This window comes from Lynx rufus, unplaced genomic scaffold, assembly GCF_022079265.1.
Source record: "Lynx rufus isolate CCGP_SWC_20201006 ecotype Redwood Valley unplaced genomic scaffold, mLynRuf1.p SCAF_5, whole genome shotgun sequence".
NCBI classification, from domain to species: Eukaryota; Metazoa; Chordata; class Mammalia; order Carnivora; family Felidae; genus Lynx; species Lynx rufus.
This window is the reverse complement of record NW_025814867.1, coordinates 117,528,198-117,552,256: the sequence shown is the minus strand read 5'-3', so window position 1 is coordinate 117,552,256 and position 24,059 is coordinate 117,528,198. Positions and strand designations below refer to the sequence as shown.

The window sequence follows — 24,059 nt, the reverse complement described above, 5'->3', positions numbered from 1 at the left end:
AAGGTGTAGGAGCAAAGGGTTAAGCCTGAGTTGTCGTCATTGCTGATTAATCAGTATCAAAATGGTTTCACCTTGAATTTCTTTTTTTTTTTTAATGTTTATTTATTTATTTTGAGAGAGTGAGAGAGATCACGCACACAAGTTGGGGAGGGGCAGAGTGAGAAAGAGAGAGAGAGAATCCCAAGCAGGCTCTGCACAGGCAATGCAGAGTGGGATGCAGGGCTGGAACTCGTGAACTGGGAGGTCATGACCAGAGCTGAAGTCAGACGCTTAACTGACTGAGCCACCCAAGTACCCCTCATCTTGAATTTTCTATATGTTCATTAAGGTGAGGTTAATTTATCTTCTTTGAAATAATAGTTAAAGAAAGATAAATGAATAAATTCTATAGGTCCAGTAAAAGTAATACCTGCCCTTCATCCCCACCCCCTCCTTCCTTTGACAAAAATATAAAGCTTTAAAATTAGCTTTTTGCAGTGATAAAGTTGGTTTCCCATCAGTATGAAATTTAGACATTCTCTACCTTAGGGTGACGAAGGGCAACAGAAAACAGCTCGTTAGTACTTAACATATATTTATTTCCTGATTTTCAAATCTAATTTAGCAATTAATACAAATCTATAGGTTTTAGAAAGACACATTTATTTATTGCATGTAATGGTAATCTTCACAGTAAGGAGAAGTTAGACTGGGAAGCCACTTTGCAACACTATGTGTGTGCCTGTCTGTGTCACCAATAGTATAATCCCTATGCAAAACAGAACTATCCCCACACTTTGGGCAAAATTTTATGAATGAATATATGCCTTTTAGATTCAAGATGATATAAAATTCTGTTTCTCTGAATTACAAATTGGTGATGAGGAAAAATAAAAACAATCATGTCTAAGTTATTTATCACTATCTAACAGTGTAAATTTTCCCCAACTGGACCCCCTAATATACCTGTAATATTCAAAAATGGCATAAAACTAGAGCTATGTCCAAATTGTGATTTTTTTCCCTTTCATATGCCAAAGCTGTTTATGGTTGGTTTTTCATTTTAACTGAATGTCAAGAACTGGCATAATCACAGAAATTATAAATAAAATTAAATTGGCTTGTTATTCTTTTATTAGTTATATAAACTCCATCAAATAGAGCTATTCCCAAATATTGAAACTGTTGTTACAGAAGCAGAATAGAAGGGAATAGTATTTTTCTTTTGGTTTACTTTTACTGTCTGGGTTACCATACATAAGTTAAGACTTGTGTACATTAGATAACTCAAAAAAGCTAAACTCTGATTGTATCACGGTGTTCTTGACATTTCTGATCTGAATTTATTTTTATGATTTTTTTTACATTTATTTATTTTTGAGAGACAGAGTGAGACAGTGCATGAGTGGGGGAGGGGCAGAAAGAGGAGACACAGAATCTGAAGCAGGCTCCAGGCTCTGAGCAAGCTGTCAGCACAGAGCCTGATGTGGGGCTCGAACCCACGAACCGTGAGGTCATGACCTGAGCTGAAGTGGGACACTCAACCGACTGAGCCAGCCATGCGCCCAAACTCAAATCTAATTTTAAAGCCATAAATGTAAAAACCATTAAAATGAATCAAGAAAAATGTTAAGAAAAAAGAAATAACTCATGTTCTATATTATAATTTGTTGTTTGTATTTATTTATTTACAAAACAGTTCACTCCTGAATATTAGTTTCTTACTGGATTTTGGGAAAGAAGGTCATAGGGAAGGTATATTTTCTCCCCTTGAAGATAACTAAGGTGGGGCAGATGACCACAGAATAAATACTCATATAAAAATTGTGTGTTTTGGGCACCTGGGTGGCTCAGTTGGTTGAGCATCCGACTTCGGCTCAGGTCATGATCTCGCAGTCTGTGAGTTTGAGCCTCGCGTTAGGCTCTGGGCTGACAGCGCAGAGCCTGGAGCCTGCTTCAGATTCTGTGTCTCCCTCTCTCTCTCCCCCTCCCCCACTCATGCTCTGTCTCTCTCTCTCTCTCTCTCTCAAAAATAAATAAACATAAAAAAATTTAAAAATTTTGTGTTTTAACATAGATATAAAAATAACAAAAAAAAATGCAATATGAATCTTCAGAGGAGGGTGCAGTTAGCTTCCCAGAAAAGAGCACCTGGGATATAGAGGAGATTTTTTTTTTAATATAAAAGTTAATAGTAAGTTAAAAACAAGGAGGAGGAGGATAAATGATTTTTCTCATGTCTGTGGTAGCATGATTATAATCCCAATTTTTTACTGCTTATATCTAGAATACGTTAAAAATAATTTGCCTAAGTGTATATAAAAGTAAAAACCACTTTTGAAAGTACTGAACATTCAGAAATAGCTGTTCTTAGTAAGCATGCATCTGAGCTCAGTGTAAATTCTGTATGACTACATGCATACTCCTGTGTGTGAGTATATGGAAACAAACATGATTGCATATCAAAAAAGAACCATTCCAAAATAGAAGCTTTTTATACTATTCATATTGACCACACTACCAAGAAAAGTCACATTGAGGATTTTCTGAATTCTTCCTTCTTTTGCAGTGATACTTTAAAAGTTTTCTGTCGCCAGCACTAATACTTTGATTTTTTCCTTTGATGCCATGCTTCTTATATAGAAAGTTTTGAATTAAACTGATAAGCCTGTGACTCCTCATTGGACCCTCTGTGGGCCTTTATAAAGACCCATATTTATATGGTGAAGAGTTTGTTTATATGTGCACGTGTCTCTTTATCTGTAGACATCAGTCATGATGTATTACATGAAGTCCAGATGTGGTTGTCCTCTAGAATACGATGAAGCCAAAGCTATATCCTGATTCTCCTTTTCCAGAAATTCAAACCAATTTATTCCACAACGGATTTCTTTTGAAATGAAAAAAAGAAAATGTTTTGTGGCATAAAGATGTCCAGAGAATGTTTTTAAATTGAAGTTAAATTTCATCACTGCACTTTTTGTTCTCTATGCTAAAATTTTGTTGTTTTTTTTTTAATTTCTTTTTTCAACGTTTATTTATTTTTGGGACAGAGAGAGACAGAGCATGAATGGGGGAGGGGCAGAGAGAGAGGGAGACACAGAATTGGAAACAGGCTCCAGGCTCTGAGCCATCAGCCCAGAGCCCGACGCGGGGCTCGAACTCACGGACCGCGCGATCGTGACCTGGTGAAGTCGGATGCTTAACCGACTGCGCCACCCAGGCGCCCCTCTATGCTAAAATTTTGAATCCTTCTGTCTAAGGATTCTAGGAATACTTTATTTCTAAAATAAATGCTGTAGTGGGGCGCCTGGGTGGCTCAGTAGGTTAAGCATCCGACTCTTGATTTTGGCTCAGGTCATGATCTCATGGTCGTGAGATTAAGCCGCCTGTCGGGCTCCGTTCTGGGCATGGAACGTGCTTGGGATTCTCTCTTTCCCTCACCCTCTGCTCCTCCCTCACTTGCAATCTCTCTGTGTCTTTCTGTCTCTCAAAAAAAAAATTAATTAAAAAAATAAAAATGAAAGAAATGCTGTAGTGAAATTGTGATATAGGCAAACGTGCTTATTCTCTTTCATTTTCATTGCCATCAGTCAAATGGTGACTGAACAGAGTGCTTTCCTTTAGTAGTTGAAGGTGCTGATAATCAAGATTTTATGACAAAATAAAAAATGTATTCCAAGGCATCCTCAGTTGATGGTGTGAAGGCAAAATGTATATGCTAAAGTTTGAGCACCTATTTGCCTTAGTGATTATTTTTATAATATTATAATTGCATACTATATTTTCATTTTTCACTTTTTAATCTGTCAGAAAAAGTCTTTCTGAATTAGAAATCAACAAGTTCTGCTATTTCCAGAATATTTTAAAAAAGCAAAATATGTTGAAAAAAATACAGTGTTAATGTAATCATTAATGTTCTACTTACAGTAACTTCTACATTTTGGGAAACACATTTTCCTTGTCTAAGTGATTCATAATATTAGTTGACAATGCACAGAAACAAATGAGATCTGCTATTCGAGGCACTGTTATTAAATCTGAGGTAGTTAATTCACTAAAACTTCACTGAGTAGAACATCACCACTCATTTATATGAAAGGATTATTTTGTTGTAAGAATACATTCCCTCGTGCGGCGCCTGGGTGGCTCAGTTGGGTTGGGTGTCCAACTTAGCTCAGGTCATGATCTCACAGCTTTATGGTTTGTGGGTTTTCATCCCGTGTGGGGCTCTATGCTAACAGTGTGGAGCCTACTTGGGATTCTCCCTCCCTCTCTCTCTATCCCTTCCGCACTGGTGCATGCTCTCTGTCTCTCTCAAAATAGATAAATAAACTTAAAAAAAAAAAAGATTACATTCCTTCATGATAGTTTGATAGCTGTTTCCTTCATGATAGTATGACATTAGAGTGGCCTTCATACTTCTCAGATTAAGAAGGAAAAAAAAGGAAAGTTTTAACACACTAGAAAAGGCACAGCGTTTCCAATTACTGAAGTGTCCAGGTTTCAAGCAGAATTTTGGTCTATGTTTCTGTTAGTTCCTTGAACAGCTCTAGTCATTAAAACACAGACACCTTACTGGAAGCCTGTGTGTTTGAATCCAAGGAGGTCTCCCTGCCCCTGGCAAAGATTGAGATGAGGCAGCTCATTACAGTTTCTTGTATAATTAGGACCTGTATAGAAGTAAACCCAAGATTATTGCTCAGGAGGAAAAGCTAATAAGAAAGAGTATGTTGATAGTACACCACCGTGTCCAGAAATCTGCGTATATCACATAAATAAGCCATTAAAATACCATGTGACAAAAGAGATTTTTTTTCACAGAACTGCTCGCACAACAATTTTTTGTTTAATTTTTACATAATGATTTTAGCTGGTAACTTGATGGAGAAATGATCATAAATGAGTATTTCTGTGACACAAGATGCCTGTTAAACTTAACAGAATTTACAGGAAGATTTATCTGCACATAATAAATTATAGGTGACTTTACTTGTAATCTAAAAAAACTTACAATTTTCAGTCATTGAAATACAGTAGTAACTCGATCTATTGCAACTGTTTTCATTATATTTAGGTAGAAATAAATATAAACAGGAAGCCTGTGGGAGCTCTTAAGAGTATATAATCACAGTAGATAAAGTCAGTGTTGAAATACATAAGTACATTAATCCAACTTTGACTTCTCTAAATTTCTTCTCAATGGCATATCCTGGTATGTCCAATAAAATGAAAGGCTGAGGTTTGGTGAGCTTCTGTGAGAACATACATCTTGGTTTCTTCACTCCATGTTATGGTTGACCAGAGTCCTACAGCCGAGATTTACAACACCCAGAATAAAATTTATCACTTTCTCTATCATCTTCTTCTCTTTGTGAACATTTAGGTGCAACCTGTAAGCAGATTAAAGGACCCCTCTGCTATCTGTAAACTAGAGCAAAGCTACCCCTTCTATCCTAACAGAAAGTGATGAAAATGATAAGTAGTGCACAAGAAATGTGGCTGGGGACGATGAAAGTGATGGTGTGAACAGAAAAGGAAATGCCATTTTTCTTCAGTAAATGCAAGACATAATCAAGAGATGGGTTTGTTTTCTGTTGTAGTGGTTTTATAGTTATTTGCAAATGTCTTTAAAGGCACTTTAACTGAAGGTTTTAGGAGAAAACATGTTTATTATTGTCAGAGTCTGAAATTCTTTAGCCATTAAAGTCCTCTGCTCCCTCAGAAATAATTATTTGATAATTTTTATAGCTCAATATTTTCATAAAATGCAACTAACATTTCATAAAATGCAAATAGCATTACTACAAAGCATAGTGATGTGTTATTAGATAATTGAAAACGTCTTCCACTTCAGTAAGAAATTGTCATTTAATTTTAAATATTATTTTAGCACTGTCTACATATTTGCAGCACTTAAACAATCTACAAGATGTGAATGTTTAATTCTCAGTCTTTCCAAGCGGACACATAGGCACATGAATCAGAACTTTGAAATGCCCTTGAAAAAAGTCTTCTTTAACGATTCTCTAAGAGTGAAAACTCCAGAAATTTATACCTAAAAAAATTAATCCGTCCTAACAAGTAATATTTACTGAAAATACTTATTTCAATAATTGAGTCCTTGAAATCATCTTACCGCATTATTATTAAGAAGGGAAGGAGGAATAAGTTCCTGGTACAGAAGATTCTTTATAACGTTGTTAATTCAAATGAAAAAGGAGCGAACATTTGGTTGTCTCTCTGTTATGATGAAGGATAGAAAAGGGAGAGAGAACAAGACTCCTGTGCATCTTAAATCTACAGTCCAGCTGAGTGGGAAAAGTGACAGTAAAGATCAGTGGCAGGAATGACAGCAAGGGTTCCTCCTTGATAGAAGTAGTGGCACCAATTTGAGCCAACTTTCTCTATTCTTATGTTGTTCTTATTCCTGTACTCCATTCCACCCCTTCTAATTCCCATCAGAGACCATGCTTCCTTTTTTGTTCAGCAAATCTCAAATTAGTGTCCACCCGAAAGCCAACTCAATGAGTTTGAGCAAGGACTCCCTTATGGTTTTCATGAATGGAAACCCGTTCACATTTAAAATAAGATTTACAATAAAATATTGTCTGATTAAGAGCAAGAATAGAGTAAAGCATGTGAAGGAAACCCAGAACCATATCCATCCAGACTTTGGTCAGTTATTTCCAAATACAGTTTTTCCAAAAAGCACCGATTTATATCTCAGCTCAGAGTCAGAACATTTAAAAATGTGTCCAGTTCAAATCGCTTTAAGAAATATGTCCATATATGATATGGACCTTTGCATAGAAAATATTCTGAAATTAATGAAATGACATGTTTCCTGTTACCAAACAAAAATATTTGGTGATCGTACCATTTAGAATATAAAAACTGGTAAGGAACAGTTTATATCTTTGAAAAATAATCTGGCACGAGGCAGTTATTAAAGAATTAAGCCACTTCCCCATCTGAGTTTAAGAATAACTTCCTAACTTTTTTTGTTGTTGTTAAAATTCATAATTATGGACTCAGGATTTTTTCAGCAGTTGAAATAAACCTTCCATGTTGCAAATCATCATCAAAACTCAAAAGACTAGAATATAATCGTACATCACAATTTTCTCTGCTTCTTCCATGTGCTCTGACATTTGTATAGTGGCACCACCTGAAAGGCTATGATCAAATCTACTTTTATTTTAGGAGAGAAAAACATTAGTAATGGAAGTTCTTGCCCGATTCAGTGTCAGGTTCAATATACTATATTGCAATGTTGGATTTAGTCAATGGATCCAGAGAAATCACTCACAACACGTTGACTTTCAAATTCCATTAACTTTCTCTTTTTCTTATTTCAATTATGCTGCACTGAGATTGCTGCACAACAGATCACAGGAGACTTGAGCTTATATCCTGGGAAGTCCCAGTTTAGCAATTATTCACTTTAGAGTGACTGTGTTCTTAGATTCTGCTTTTCTGATTTGGCTATAAACAAAAGACACCATATAAACTCAAAAATAAATGCTTTTAAAAAGTGTTTTGAGGTCACTATTCTTTTCTATTAGGTTATACATCCATGAATGGTTATAAATACAATACAGAAGCCAAAATGGTATGGTTGTTAGTTAAGGTATTAATTTTACACGAACATTGAATCTGTATAGCACGTTATAATCTCATGGTGATTTTAAATACATTTATATTATTTGATCATCACAGAAACATTGTGAGATAACCAGGGCAGATGTAATTATGTTTGATAGACAACAGAATCAGAATCATGAGTAATGATGCTATTGTGTTTTCCTCATTCATGCTAAATGGAGTGCACTAAAAATTCCATTTCTGGGTAAATTCAACAAATTTAATTAATCCATTACACTTATTTTAATCAGCAATGTGATCCAATTCTCTTTGGTTTTGCTATTCTCTTTTGAGTAGACACCAAATGCTGATGTGACTGGTCCAGCCCTTCTTCCCTCATTATCATCAGAGAAAACTTAAGGGTATTTAGTTCTTTAGTTAACAGCCTACATTCCAATGAGTATTTTACTAAATGGAGACAACAATCATATTTTCTTTGCCTCAAACACTTCTTCCCTCTGGTTACTAATATTGAAATTAAGTCAGCCATTTATCTTAACATATTGAGTGACACATATTCATCAGTTAGTACATATTCAATTATTACACACACACACAAATACTTTGAACCATTTAAACCCCTCAAGGCATTGCAAATATGATCTAATGATTTATGAATGCTGGTATTGTAAACTCTATGCAAATCATATGTAAAACTCAGAGAAATGAACTGATGTCTGATAGAGCTGTCCAACTAGACTTTGTCAGTAGAACATAGCTTTATCAGAATGAACGTTGGTAAAATACTTTAATCTGAAGGTGAAAATGTATTCTTATATTTTCAAACATTTTCTAACATTGATTAATCTGAAATATTGCGTATAACACTGATTAATCAGTAAAGCATTTTTAAAAATCATTTTTGACAGATAATTTCAGTATAATTAAGCATACTGTTCATTTCCAAACTGATATCCTGGGAAATAATACCATTATGGAAATTGCACTATGTAATCCATGCAGCAACTGTCTTTTCTTATCTAAATATAATTACTTCTCATTGGGATTAATTTATTGAGAGAAAAAAATCTTTAAGGATTTCTAGTGTAATTAAGTTTATGCGTTTTTCTTGTACTTGCGCAAAACTTAGAGATTCTAACTTTGAGAATTTTATGTCTTCTAACTTAATAATCAGGACGATTTTTTAATACTCATCTAGATAACCAAATATCCTCCTTTAAAAAAGCAGGGCTTGAAAATTCAGAATTATAATATCTGTCAAATATATTATTTCTTTAACATTTTATAAGATTAAATGTTTCCTATCTGGGGTGATTAAATGGTAGTATTTTTTGTGTATAAGGAAATACTTTATTGACAACACGTGGACCTGTCGTGCAGTGCCATGTACTACTGTCATGTTTTGATTCATGTATATATGGAACCTAAAAATGATTTCTGATTGTATTTAGTGATTCGATGGCTCTAATAATACATGGCTATTTTGTGTAAATTTCCTCCACATCTTCCCTTAGTCACTTGTGGGATTGCTTTCTGATTTAGAAGAAGGATGAGGTGAAAGCATTAGTTTCCATTGTTTAATATATCAACAAAGTGAGCCTTTCGTTATTAATTAGACTTGAAGTATTTTTTTATATTTTAATTTCTAGTCCATTACAAATTAATGCCCTCTGTGTTAGAAAGAAAAGATTTGCCTTTCTTTTAATAATATATTCAAAATGCAACCACATTAATGTTATTATTAATCTTATTATTCATCAGGCTTTTTAATAACTAGTGCAAAGTTCTGAATAAAATCATTAAAGCCTTTGGGTAACAGTACTTTGTGTAAATAATTAGAGCTTATTCCAGGCAGTGTTATAAAACATAGTATTGTTTTGGCTTCTCCTGAAATTATTAGTTAAGCATTTTGTTTGTTACACAGAGGTAGACAATTTGTATGGTATTAGAAAATACACATGGTAGAATCCTCTGCTTCATATTGGACAGAGGCAATATAAAGATGTATCAGACACAAACTGATATTGACTCATCATGGGAGCATATTTAAGAAATTTGTTCATAGTGAAATCATATGTAAATTTGTCAAAATTAATGGTCTTTGAAATTATTTTGATACCATGTTAGCATTAATGTTCCTGCTTTGCGTTTTTGCTATTTCTTCTTTAAACCTGTAATTATTTTGTCAAAAATTATTATCAATATTTTGAACATTGATCTACCTTTATAAACAAGACAGTTAAAAAAGCCAGAGAAATCTGATTCCTTGGCTTTCCCTATGATTGCTTTTATTTTGCCATTTTCTTCTTTTTCTCTCATATTCCTATAACAGAAAGAGTCATGTGTTTTGAACATGTTAATATTGTTATATCAATAACAACAGACAACTTTAACTTGACAGAGGAAAATAGAAATAACTTATTTCTCTTAACTATATTTGTATATTTGTGTTTTTTGTGTTTTTTTTAGTCAATCTACTGGATTCAAAAACAATTCAAGGGGAGCTGGGCTGGATCTCTTATCCATCACATGGGGTGAGTTTGGTAAACTATTGAAAGGGAATATCATTCTGTGCGTTTTCTCTTAAAGAATAGAAGGAATTATTGGTATGTTCTCTGAAAGGAACTCCTGTACTTCTGGTGACAAGTTAATTTTATCAGTAGATTCAATACATGGACTAAGACAGCCTGATATTTGTGTACAATGGAACTACTGAAAATTTTGAAGTTTTATTTGTTTCTTCTGAATTTACCAATTGCTTGATGGTGCTAATTAAGCCTTCTAATTATGACTGGCATTATGTAGATGATCTAAATGTGATCATCTAAAATTTTTTTGTGTGATGTGATCAGAATAGGTGAATTGAGAAGACATTTCAAATTTCAAGTAATGTATAAAGCGTGTATTTGGAGAACTGCAGAGGTGTAGCCTTAAAAGCCACCTTGGTGACTGTTCCAAGGAGGATATGTTTGTCAACTATATGAACCTTTGATTTGTCTGTTTATTTGTCCTTATTTCTTAATTTCTTCACATTGCCTTAATGTCTTTGCTTAAAATGTCTGCATCATGTTTGCATCAGCTTAAGACTGGGGAATTTTATTTAGAAAAAAAAATTTGGCTACTTTTAAATTTTAAACTCTTCACATACCTTTAGTATTTTGCCAGTGAGACAAAGATTGTTCAAGTGTACGGTATGTTTGTGACCCAAATGTTTCTGATAAGACTTTGTGTGAGAATACTGCTTTTCTTTTCTTTTCTTTTCTTTTCTTTTCTTTTCTTTTCTTTTCTTTTCTTTTCTTTCTTTTTGTTTTTCAGAAAAAAAGATCACACACATTTAGAAAATTCTTGTTCTTAGAAAATTGTGTAATAAGTACCTAAATATACCTTGTTTCCAAGTATAGACTGTGGAAAATGCAAAATGCTATTTTGAAATACTTGTGAGAGGAACAAATTTGTGTATTTCTTCTCCTACTCTCATCCTCTTTTCAAAGAGATTATAATTACTTCCACTTTGTATCAGTATTCAGTCTTTAGATTTTTGTGCCTAAACATACTGATTTTTACGGTACTACCAGCTTCTTCTTCACCAGCGGATGTTTTACATCAGGGATACTTCATCTATCTGTCATCTTTGAATCTGCTTCTCTTCCTGGTACACCTTGACATTGACACAATGCCAAAACCTATCACATAATCAGGACTTGGTTAGTTGCTTTGGAGGGGAGAGTATGAAGTAAGCCAGGATTTGGTTTTCCCATAGGTGTAAACGGAATCAAATGATTAGGATAAAAGAACATCCTGGGTAGTTCTGAAGAGTGAATCAAAATTCTGGATTGAGCTGGAAAACTCATTTAAAATTAATCATCCTAAAATCAAGCCTAATTTTAATTCTGATTTTATAAATTTGCCTTTTTCATTACTTCATCAGAGCATCTACCACACAAACATGCTACCCAAGGATATATGAAAAGCAAAAACCACAGTGACATTTTACTAATAGCTACTTATACATGCTTTAAAAAAGTCAATAAGAAATTAACTCATATTTCAAAGCAACAATCTCATGTTTTCCTTTAAAGAAGGTAAAAAGAAAACATATTTCTATATATTAAGAATTTAGGGAGAATTCTGTATAAATGAATTCATTTTACCATGTGAATCTTACAGATTTTGCGATGAAACAAAATTGGCACTTCTACTTCCAGAGATATGTTGGGGGTGGGGAGGAATGTTCTAGAACTCTACTACCTAAGGTGTGGGACATGCACCACCCAGCAATATCAATCCCCCAGAGATTCTTAGATATGCAGACCCTCAGGTCCTGCTCCAGACTTTCTGAATCAGAGTCTGCATCTTAATGTGGTCCCCAGGTAGTTGTTGAGCACAATAAATTTAAGAAGTACTACTTGGGGGGCGCTTGGGTGGTTCAGTCGGTTAAGCGACTGAGTCTTGATTTTGGCTAAGGTCATGATCTCATGGTTTTTTAAGGTTAAATAAACTTAAAAAAAAAGAAAAAAAGAAAAAAGGAAAAGAAAAGAAAAAAGAAAAGAAAAAAGAAAAGAGAAAAGAAAAAAGAAAAGAAAAGAAAAGAAAAAAAGGAAAATAAATCACTACTTAGGGTAACAGACCTCTTGGCCTTTCCCACGTCTTGCCCAATTTCCTACCTCATTTTTGTCTACAAACGTTTATGGTTTTATCAGTTTCTCCTTTGGCTTACAATTGCCTCCGAGAGCCATCCTCAAGAGGTGGGCCTTTCTCCTCTTTGTTTTCCTGGTGCATCTTCTTACAGCCTTGCCTTCCCTTTTCTGATGTACTGACTAGCCTAAAACAGCTGGCCAAGCTTTCCACATTTATCATTAAAACTTGCAGGGAGGGGAAAAAAAATATCTCTGCAACAGGTCATGGTATTTATAATACCCCAAGACCCCAAAGCAAAAAAATAAAAAGAGGGAGAGATGTGACGTGGTGCTGTGTAGTGTGTTTTTCCTTTAAACTGTATCCCTGTATTATGTTAACCATAATGTCCATGAGAAAAGAAGTAGCACTAATTTGGAAAATGTTAGATTAATATTCATTTCTTTCTGGGAAACTGATGAATTTCTTGAGTAAAAGTGCTGCATAGTAAATTAAGGTTTGGGAGTTAACATCCTTGCTTTTACAATTGTTTGTGCTTTTAGACTAAATTAATTATTTTTATTGCCTAATCATTGCCATTATCAATATGACAAAAATATATTAATTCTGTATTTGTTTTTAAAGGAAAGTAGATAGTTAAAAGTATTGTGATATCTTTGCTCCAGATTTTCCATATAAAGTGACATGTAATAACTGGAAAAAAATTGAACTTGTTATTGTTTTGATTGATTAACCCTAATAAAAGCAGTACATATGATTTTAGGTTAGCTAAAATATGAATGTAAACTTCAGAGAAAAAATTTGTAACGTCATAACATGTTGAATCACTGAAAATCCTGCTTTGTGTGTAAGAGAGAGACAACACTTAAATTCTACTCTCTTAGTATATTTCAATTATTCAATAAGTGTTCTCAACTATTTTCATCATGTTTTACATGAGGTCCCCAGAACTTATCTTACAGTGAAAGTTTGTACTCTTTTACCTGCTTCTCCCTATATCTCCTACCTCCAGCCCCTGGCACCCACTTTTCTTCTGTTTCTATGTGTATATTTTTTTTAATTCCACAAAATAGTGATATCATGCAATATTTGTCTTTCTCTGTCTGGCTTATTTCACTTAGCATAATGCTCTCAAGGTCCATCCATGTTTTTGGAAATACCCGAGAAAATCCTACTCTTTTGATTTAGGGCAATGATTTTCAGTATGATGGGGGAGGTGGGTTGGAAAGGAGGCAGTGTTTATTTTGCCCCATGGAGATATTTGGAAATATCTGGAGATGTTGTTGTCACAAATGGGAAGGCAGGACACTGCCGGCATCTAGTGTGGAAGGTCAAGGGTACTTTCTAAACTAAAATGAGCAGGGAGGTCTCTCACAGCAAAGAATGATCTGGTGTTCCCTTGTTGAGAAACCCTTCCTTAAGAGATGAATAATGGTGCTCCATCAGGAGCTGTGGTCACCAAAAAGATGCTAGGACACTGCTGGCAACTTCTCTAAATCTCAGCCCTGTTCTCACCTAAATTCAAAATCTTTTGAAGTACAAATTTAAAAAAATGATTATGTTACCAGAGCTATATAAAATTAATATATTTGAGGGAAAGGCCCAAGGGTGGCTCATTCATTGATGTATCTTCTTTCCTATTTCTGTTCTCCCTTTTCCCCAGAGATATATTCATGCATAAAAACTTACAATTAACCTATATAATTTTCTTGGGAGGAGTATTTCTATCTATTTTTAAATGGTGCTTCAAATCTTAGAGGTAAGAAAGTATGGTACTGTACCATTAGGCCTAGAAAAAAATTCTCTAAATGAGTGTCTGGGAGAAAATTTAATGAGACTTTGGTTTTCTCTATATTAAATTCTTGAAAATAATACTTAAAATTTGTAAACTGAAATTATCAGGGTGTTATTAACATAATTTTTTTTAATTTTTCAAAATATAATTTATTGTCAAATTGGCTAACATACAGTGTGTATAGTGTGCTCTTGGTTTTGGGGGTAGATTCCCATGATTCATCGCTTACATACAACACCTATTGCTCAAAATTTATTTTTTAATAAGAGTTTTATTTTTGGCACTAAGTTTGTTCACTCTAGTAAAGCAGATATAACAATTACCTTCTCTTCCTTATAAACTGTGAGTTATAATATATGAATCTTGGGTATAATTATATTCAGAAATTTTATTAAATAATCAGTAGTTTAAATATTCTTTGATTTAGAGGGGTGCCTGGATGGCTCAGTTGATTAAGCCTTTGACTCTTATATCAGCCCAGGTCATGATCTTGTGGTTCCTGAGATCAGTCTCCACATCAGGCTCTGTGCTGGGCTTGGAGCCTGCTTGGGATTCTCTTCCTCTCTCTCTGTCCCTCCCCTGCTTGCGCTCTCTCTCTCTCTCTCTCTCTCTCTCTCTCTCTCTCTGTCTCTCTCTCTCTCTCTCTGTCTCTCAAAAATAAACAAACTTGGGGCGCCTGGGTGGCGCAGTCGGTTAAGCGTCCGACTTCAGCCAGGTCACGATCTCGCGGTTGGTGAGTTCGAGCCCCGCGTCAGGCTCTGGGCTGATGGCTCAGAGCCTGGAGCCTGTTTCTGATTCTGTGTCTCCCTCTCTCTCTGCCCCTCCCCCGTTCATGCTCTGTCTCTCTCTGTCCCAAAAATAAAAATAAACATTGAAAAAAAAAATAAACAAACTTAAAAAAAAATATTCTTTGATTAGAGGACAATCAACACATATAAAATCCATGTATATTTTTGGATTACAACTTTGAAAAAGTATTTTGCTTAAATATGACAGTTATTTAAATTGTTTGATTGATAATGCCAATCTATCATATAAGCTTTCCTTAGTATATATATCATTATAGAAGAGGGATCAGAGGGAGTTAAAGCTGTATAATTTTCAGTTACAATTATGATGGTATTGATGTGCTTACTAAGTAGTACAAAGGAATTTAGAGCCTCAATTCACTTAATTACAGACTCAAATAAGGGGAAGTGTAGAAAAAGCAGAGTCTGAAATGAGTGATCCATGTATATTTGTCGATGATAGAAAGAAGTCTCAAAATCAGCAAATGTGAATTTTTATTTTCTACCTTCCCCCTTTTCTCAACTTCTTTAGATTTTTTTTTCCTTAAAGATTTCCTTAGACATTTATTGGTGCCTTACCTATGGTAATGGACTTAAATTAAACAACAACAACAAAGCAAAAACAAAATGCTCTTTTGGCAAAGAAACCCTGTTGGTTGCCCACCCGCCATCTGTTTCCCGGCTTTTTCTTGAGAATGGAACACCCATATTGTTTAGGTTTTCACCTTCTGATGTGTTCTTGGAAAATGGCCTCTCTGCCACTTTGTGGAGAGAACATCTGAGAGCTAATCATGATAATTACAGTAATTTTGTCAGTGATTGGTTTAGGCAAGAGTAAGGAAAGCCAATGAGGCTGGAGCAGAATTCTACTGACTTCTGGGGAAGTTTTCCTCCTGATAAAAAGAAATGAGGAGAGGCTAAGTACTTTGTGCCCCTGGGCTTGCCCTGTGAAGGCCCAGTGTCCCTGTGTAGAGCAGTTGTGCTTTCCTTATGACCAGAAAAGTGGAACCCAGTGAACCCTAGAGAAATTGGCCAGGAGCCCTGACACAACCCTGATTTGTGTAAAAGAATTTTCCTTGTTTAAGTCACTTTTGTTAGTACTTCTCATACTTTCAAAGTAAAGACATTCTGATAGAATACAATGTTTAATTTCCCGATTAAATATCTTAATATCTAGGGGCACCTGGTGGCTCAGTTGCATGAGCATCTAACTCTTAATTTTGGCTCAGGTCATGATCCCAGGGTCCTAGGATCGAGCTCCACATTGGGCTCTGTGCCGAGTGTGGAGCCTGCTTGAGATTCTCTCCCTCCCTTTGTCCCTCTCCCCTGCTTGAATGCCTGCGCGCTCTCTCTCTCTCTCTCTCTCTCATAAATAAATAGAAGTCTAAATATCTTAATTTCTAAATGAAGACTAGGCAATGCATAATTATAATTATGTTATTTTGTTAATTATATCTTGTTATTTGGACTTCCCCAGGTTATCTTTTTTTTTAGTGTTTTAGTATGATATCAAAGAAAATATGCAGAGTGGTCAAATAGAATGAGCACATTGTTTAGAATCAGACACTTGTATTTGAAATCTGGCCTCGCCATTTATTGCTGTGTGATCTAATGTAGGACAATTAACGTCCATTAACATTTGTCCTCACTCTTAAAAAAGGAATAACAATAATTTTTATGTCACAGCACTTTGGAGTAAATGATATTTGAGCAAATAAGGTATTTCTGTGTATCCATCTATGAAAAAATATATATGATAATGCATGTGAAAGAACTATACAAGTATCATTTCTTATTCCTAAGTAAGTTTGATGATTTCCCCTTCTAATCTTAAATCTCAGACTATATGTGATATCTTGGATTTGGATTTGGGAGAAGGAAAATTGATAGTATTTCCTGACATTTCTATTCAGTTAAGAGCCCCAAACATTGCCTTTGACATTACATGATTGTTATACCATTGAAGCTGTGCAGTCTAAAGTTTGGATACAATCTTGACACTGTATTTTGAATTGAAAGAGTCAAAATGTGGGTGAATGGGTCCAATTATTTTAAATTTTTAAGTGATTAGAACTTCCTCAAAATTTTATTATTTCTCCTTCAGGGAGTACTTCTGATTGTTTTACATGTCACTCTCCCGACACCTCTCCCCCTACCTGCCAGATACCCCCAGACTAGCATATCAGACTGTTAATCTGGTTTGTTCTATGTTTGTCCACAGCTTGCAATTCTACATTAATGCAAATATTTCATTGATACTTGTTTCAGCCAGGAAGGTGAAAACTCTGTGAAACTGATTTCCATCATGAAATTTCCCCTTTTCTTTACATTTTGAGTTCCTGGGTTAGTTGTCCATAAATTAAAATTGCCTGAACAAATGAATAATGAAAGCTTTCGAAAACAAGGAAGTTAACATTGATTACGTATTTGTTGAAAAAAAAAAAAAGGTTATTTCCAATCGGTTATTTAAATGGTATCTATTAATGCTTCCACTTCCTTTTTAATGGCATAAATGTAAGTAAAATTATAACTATATGAACACACCTTATGTACTATAAATATATATAGATATATATGTTTATATTGCATACAATATTATGCTGTTTTTTGTACTAGCAGTTCTATTTAGTTAAGTATATTTAGAAAATACTGTCAGCCTTTGAGTTGGAAGTGAACTGAAAAGAAAACTAGCTAAAGACAGCTCTATATTGAAATTTATCTTGATTGTTGTTTAAGGGTAAAAATCCAGAATCCTGCAGATGAATTCCATTAAACTAAACATAGATATGTTTAGAATTGAATGAATCATACAGAGGAGTGGAAATTATAAAAATACTCTCTGAACGATTCATTGCTTTTCTATTTTCCAGTTTAGTGTAATTTGCCTTCAGTAGTGGAATTATTGCTGTGTGTGAAGTCTGGATTCTAAGTCTTACCTACTGGATTTCTAGCTTTCACTTTGTGAATGGTATCTAAAATGCAGGAAGACTATTTTGACAACTAGGTGTCAACAATAACCACCTGGGATTCCGCCTTTATGAATCACAGTCTAAATTCTGCTTCATATGCTGAGTAGTCAATCCAGGAAAATCAAATTTTTGACACATGTGATATGTGATTCTGGGTCATTTGAATTTTTGTTGCCTACAATGAACAATACTACATACTTTAAATATGTCACTCTCACCTATTGTGCTGACCCTTCGAGGAAGGATGTCTGATTAAATTAGAAAAACATGGCAAAGTTTTACAGTTTTTTTTTCCTAACCTTTTCTTGAAACAAAATGCACCAAAGTAGAAGGGAAAATATGGGTGTTAGAAATCAGCAAAGATAGAATTTATTCTAGCACTATTCAATTTATAATAATTATGTTACCTTCTATTTGTTTTAATGGAATTTTTATCAGTGCTTTAAGAAAATAGAAACCATTTTCCGTTGCTAATATTATGTATTTCTATGTTCATTCAAGTTATTTTTCTATGTTCATTCAACTTATTGTATATTAAATTTGCTGAAATATGTAAATAGTATACAGCAGACTGAATATCAGTATTTTTATTGTTAAGAAATATCCAGTTCCTATACTATTTTAAAGAGTATACTTAAACACTGCTTTCAAGCTTCTAAATTTTCATTTGAATATAAGATATAAAAACAACATATGTACCTTAATGGAAGAGTTTCAGTTCTGTTGTTCCATTAAGCATAAGTCAAGAATTTTGATAGAAATTTATAAAAATTAGTAATTTACCCGAAGTTATACTTACTTATTTCTATCCTTCTTTTTAAATCCCATGGGTTAATGATGTTGATATTTAGGTTTATTATTGCCTGGTAGTTAATTATTTTTGAAAGATTAAAAAAAAGAAATGTTTGCTCTGGAAAGAAATATAGCATGAAACACTTTTTATTTTTTTTTTTTTCAACGTTTATTTATTTTTGGGACAGAGAGAGACAGAGCATGAACGGGGGAGGGTCAGAGAGAGAGGGAGACACAGAATCGGAAACAGGCTCCAGGCTCTGAGCCATCAGCCCAGAGCCCGACGCGGGGCTCGAACTCACGGACTGCGAGATCGTGACCTGGCTGAAGTCGGACGCTTAACCGACTGCGCCACCCAGGCGCCCCATGAAACACTTTTTAAATACGTCCTGTATTGCAAATGATAGCTATTGGACCTGAGCACATTTAAAGGTTATACTATTTACAATACAAGACACTTAACTATTTCTGCAACCTGAATAGCCCATTGATTACCATTTTTTCCTGCTAATAATGCCAATTTTAATGAATAAAAATCATACTAGTTTCTTAGAGGTTGCTTAAATCATTTATTCCCTTTCCATGAAACGTATGAAGAGAAATATCAAGGGGGCTAGTGTACTGAGTTTTCTGAGGAGCCTACATTTACAAGTTATTTTCATTCATCTGTTAACAACGTAGTTTGAGAGATGTATGTGTGTGTGTGTGTGTATATATATATATGTATATATATGTTATATATAAAACTACATAATATAATAATTATAAATATATAGATTGAAATCCTTAGTGTAAAATTTATATACAGTAGTTGTTAGAAATGGAAAATCCTTGGTACTGAACAAGACCTATTTCATTAGAAATCCTGAGGGTTGGGACCCAGGAATCTGCTTTTCACAGACCCTCTGTGTGATTGTGCTGCCATTCAAGTTTGGGAATCACTGTACTAGAAAATCATTATCTGCTATAATGAGGCCAGCATTACTTATGAAGATATTTAGTTGCTGCTTGCTGCTTTGCTGTAGTTCATTCCAGCCTCTTAATTAATACAGCAGTGTTCATGATTCAAGATTAATATAGCTCTGGATGTTTTTAATTTAGGATTTGACAAAAACCATATAGCAAGAGAATACAGGTATTTTACCAGCAACTCGGTGAATTTATTCTTTGCAGTTTGTAACAAGGATTCATTTTAGAATCATCATATTTCTCTCATATAATCAGGGGATTCATTTTTTGAATTGCATGTATATAGTGTTTATACATCTGGCATCCATTGCTCATGATAAAAGAGATGACATTAAAACCTAAAGACTGGAAAAAGTCATGAATTAAGTGATAGGGAAATTGCAATAAGGAATATGAAAATCCCCTCGAAGAGTTACTAGAATTTAAGGTTGTCTAGGAAATGACTATGGGATGTTCCTAGAAAGTGACAGGGATCAGCTTATAGTGGATTTTATGTGCCACACTAAAGACATTATACAACATTCAAAGGCAACATTTTAATCACATGATTATGGGGGATGCTTTAATTGAAGAACATACAAGAGTCAAAAAAACCCAGAAAAGCACTGTGAAAGTTCCCATGGTAGGTTGATTAGGAACCTAGTATCTGCTTATATGTGTTTGGTTATATAGCTTAGTGATTTGGCATAAGGTTGAATTTTTACTATTGTATTAACACTCCAAGAAAGGATATTATAAAAAATAAATTTTTATTAGTGAATTATTTTTATAATAAAAGCATAAAACAAAGAAGCCAAATTTGGAGAATTGAGTTGTAAAACCTTTGGAGGACTCAGTAGAAATGAAAATTATCTAGTAAACTAAGGAAGACAAAGCAAAGGAAGAAAAAGGGAGAGCATAAGATACGCTAATGGTAAGAGTAATTAAATTTCTCTTCCCTGTGACGATATCAGTCTATGTTTTTTGGGGGCACCTGAGGTTAACGATAAGTTAAACTTTAGAAAAATGTAAATGGTGACTTCCCTTCCAATGTGAAGTCACAAAACTATAGACCCAGTAACTAGAGAGATTCAGCCAGTGCAGGAAGAGGGAAGAGATGCAATGTGGTGGTTTTAAAGAACTTTAACTCCCAGTCTACACTTGGATGTTTATTCCATGCCATGAAATCCCAAGAAAGCTGGTAGTCATAAACTTTGTGGATTTACTCAACGTCTTCAGTAGGGATTAAAGCTTCTGAGTGGTATGAATCAGTCTTGTAAACTCTTCTTGCTCAGAATTTCCCTAGATCCATTTGTCATTTGTACCCTTAATGTTGGATGCATGTGATAGGTGGCCATTTTTTATGTAGAATTAATGATATCGCTTTGACTTCAATTTCGCTGTCTTCATGAGTGTTGGAAAAGCAATAAACAACGTCATCATAAGCCACAAGAAAAGAACTCTGTGGAATTTTGTGAAAATGTTTATTAATAGGGCTGCTGCACTTATTATTAAGGGTAGCAAAATTTTATCTTATTTGGAGCAGTAGAATATATTCAAGTTGCTAATCAATTTTAGAGGTAGTAATGGCTTTAGAAACCATCTAGTACAATTCTCCAGTGAATGTTGACAAGCAGCTCCACCTCTGGGAGTGTTAGTGACTTGACCAAGATCATTTCATTGCTTTCTGGGTCTGAATTCATGCTTTTTTCATTATTCTCCTCTGTCTTACTCTGGATAGTACCAATGAAGATTTCGAATTCCATGGTTTACTACTTAGCAGATTGGAAACCATAAAATTTCAGAACTATTTTGTCTGAGTGTCTTACAGCACCCTAAATAATCACCACATCTTGGGATACGTCACTCAACATAGAGCTACTTTTCTCAGCAGCTGAAAAATGCTGATCTTTCATAAGACCAAGAGGAAAATTGGGTTGCATAGGATAATTATTAGCTCTCTGTTCCTGTATACATATACCCCCCCTCCCCAAATCACAGCTGGATATATGATCCAGGGACTGAGATGTCAATGAATGACTAAGGATTTTTAAGTTATTCTCTGACAACTAGAAATTGATTTTAGTTTTGATTCAAATATGAATCTGAATTTACTTGCATTGAAAGGGTGTTTTTAATTGTTAGCTTATAACCAAAGCAAATCTCCTATAATTTCAGTTTTCATAAGAACCAATGAATGTTTTGAGATATTAAAAAAAAATAGTACGTAATCTTAATGTGACTAGTTTTAAAACAAAGGGTAGATATATTACCTTCTAGCCAGTAAATCATCTTTAAGCTTTAAAATGTTTCTAAAATGTTAACTTTATTTTTTTTGTATTCTGCATTATTAAAATAGTAATTTTTAGTTGTATACAATTTAGTTGTATACAATTTTTTATTGTATACTTTTTATAAAAATATATGGTACTCTCATGTAGTTTTCCAAATGGTTTGATGAGTAAAAATTAGATCAACAAGTTAGTTCTTGAACAAAATTTGGAATCTAAAATATAAAAATTGACCCAGGAGTTTTATAATCCAAGAAATATTTTGTAGTGAAATTTACCATAAATTGGTTATTAAACTACTAAAATAACTACTTTTTCTCTTGCGAAATAAATTACCCCAATTAAAAAAAAATCCCAGTAGTGGTAAACATTTTGGGGGGAAAACTAAAGGTGGTAGTATTGTTTCAGAAAGGAAAATATATGGGATGTTCTCAGTTTCCAGAATTTTTGAATTCTCAATAGTTTATACAGTATAAAAGGAGTTTGTCAAATCTTTAGTATATTGACATTTATTCATCATGTTGTTTAATAACTGCTTGATCTGCTACTGTCTGCTAAGCACTATCATATGGAATGGGGATGAAATCATTACCAATAGCTAATATTTCTACAATGTTCTATATTCTGTTAGCCTGCTTTCCATATATCAGCTCATTTAATTGTTACAACAATCATATGAAATTTTACTTTCATTTTATAGAAGAATAAAGAAGTCCCAAAGAATGTAAATAACTCAAACAAGATCAGACACCCAATAATTGTGTCAGAAATGGAAATTGGTCAGACTCCTTACACTGCATATATCACCCCACCTCTCTATTGCCTGTTTTAAGAGAAGTAAGGAAGATATTTCTTGGCGAACCTTAAAGTTTGGTGCAAGACACCAGTCCATGAACTGGCAATTACAATACAAAGAAAATCATCAATTGAGATACATAGTAGGTACAATATCACACCGTATGTGTCATCAGTTCTGCTTGGCATGAGTCAAGGAAAATTATTTTGAAGACGTTTTTAAGCTTTAAAGATCAATAAGAATTTACCAGGTATATGTGACTGGGCAACACACACACGTGAAGCACAGACTATAAAACAGCATTGTATGTTGATCAAAAAACAGCCCAGGTCATCTGGAAGTAAGCTATAGAGAGAGTAAGGTGATAATGTGTAAAGGAGAAATAAGAGAAAGTTAGAATTTCCACCTGTATTATGAAGAGCTCATATAGCATGCCAAAGGGTTTAGATTCTTTTTTTTTTTTTTAATTTTTTTTCAACGTTTATTTATTTTTGGGACAGAGAGAGACAGAGCATGAACGGGGGAGGGGCAGAGAGAGAGGGAGACACAGAATCGGAAACAGGCTCCAGGCTCTGAGCCATCAGCCCAGAGCCTGACGCGGGGCTCGAACTCACGGACCGCGAGATCGTGACCTGGCTGAAGTCGGATGCTTAACCGACTGCGCCACCCAGGCGCCCCGATAGATTCTCTTAATAGAAAATTGTTAGGCAGTTTTAGAATGAGGAAGTTTACTCGGGTCACTAGAGGTACAAAGAAGAGTTGGTTTCTAGGGTCATCTGAGAAAGATAGCTAGCAGGGCACAGAAGGGAGGTGATGGATACTGGCTCAATGTCTGTTTTATAAGAAATGATGCCACCTGGACATAGGCAGAAAGAAGATGAAGGATTCAAAGATAATTTCTGATATTATGGGTGATTAATGATGACTTATGTGTATCTTAGTTTCCCCTAGATGAAAATTTCTTGGATTTTCAAGTGCCTCTGGATCAACTACAGGGACCACCTCTATAGTTACAGACTGCATTGCTCATGATGCCAGTCCAAGGACCACACTTTGAGAATCAGTATCCTAGATCAATGTTAAAGGATTTCCCTGAAAATAAATTAGAGTAGTTTGGTTTTATGAAACTTAAAGGATAGAAATTAAATGAATTTAAAAGGAGAGAGGTGATCTGTTCTTTTTAATAGTTTCTTTTTAACATTTTAAAATTTATTTTTGAGAGACAAAGACAGAGCACAAGCAGGGGAGGGGCAGAGAGAGAGGGCACAGTCTGAAGCAGGCTCCAGGCTCTGAGCTGTCAGCACAGAGCCCAGTGCAGGGCTTGAACCCACAGCCGTGAGATCATGACCTGAGCTGAAATCTGACACTAACCAACTGAGCCACCCAGGTGCCCCAAATGATCAATTAAGATTGAGAATCATTTTTTAAATACCTTGTTATTGGCACATATATACAGGT

At 34.5% G+C, this 24,059-nt stretch overlaps 1 protein-coding gene across 1 annotated transcript in view; it reads left to right on the top strand.

Moving 5' to 3' along the window:
• EPHA3 (EPH receptor A3) overlaps positions 1-24,059 on the top strand; it is a 352,910-nt gene that overhangs the window by 9,271 nt on the left and 319,580 nt on the right. Inside the window, exon 2 of the mRNA XM_047099501.1 lies at positions 10,057-10,121. Coding sequence (XP_046955457.1) covers positions 10,057-10,121 — 65 coding nt within the window. The remainder of the gene's footprint in view (positions 1-10,056; positions 10,122-24,059) is intronic.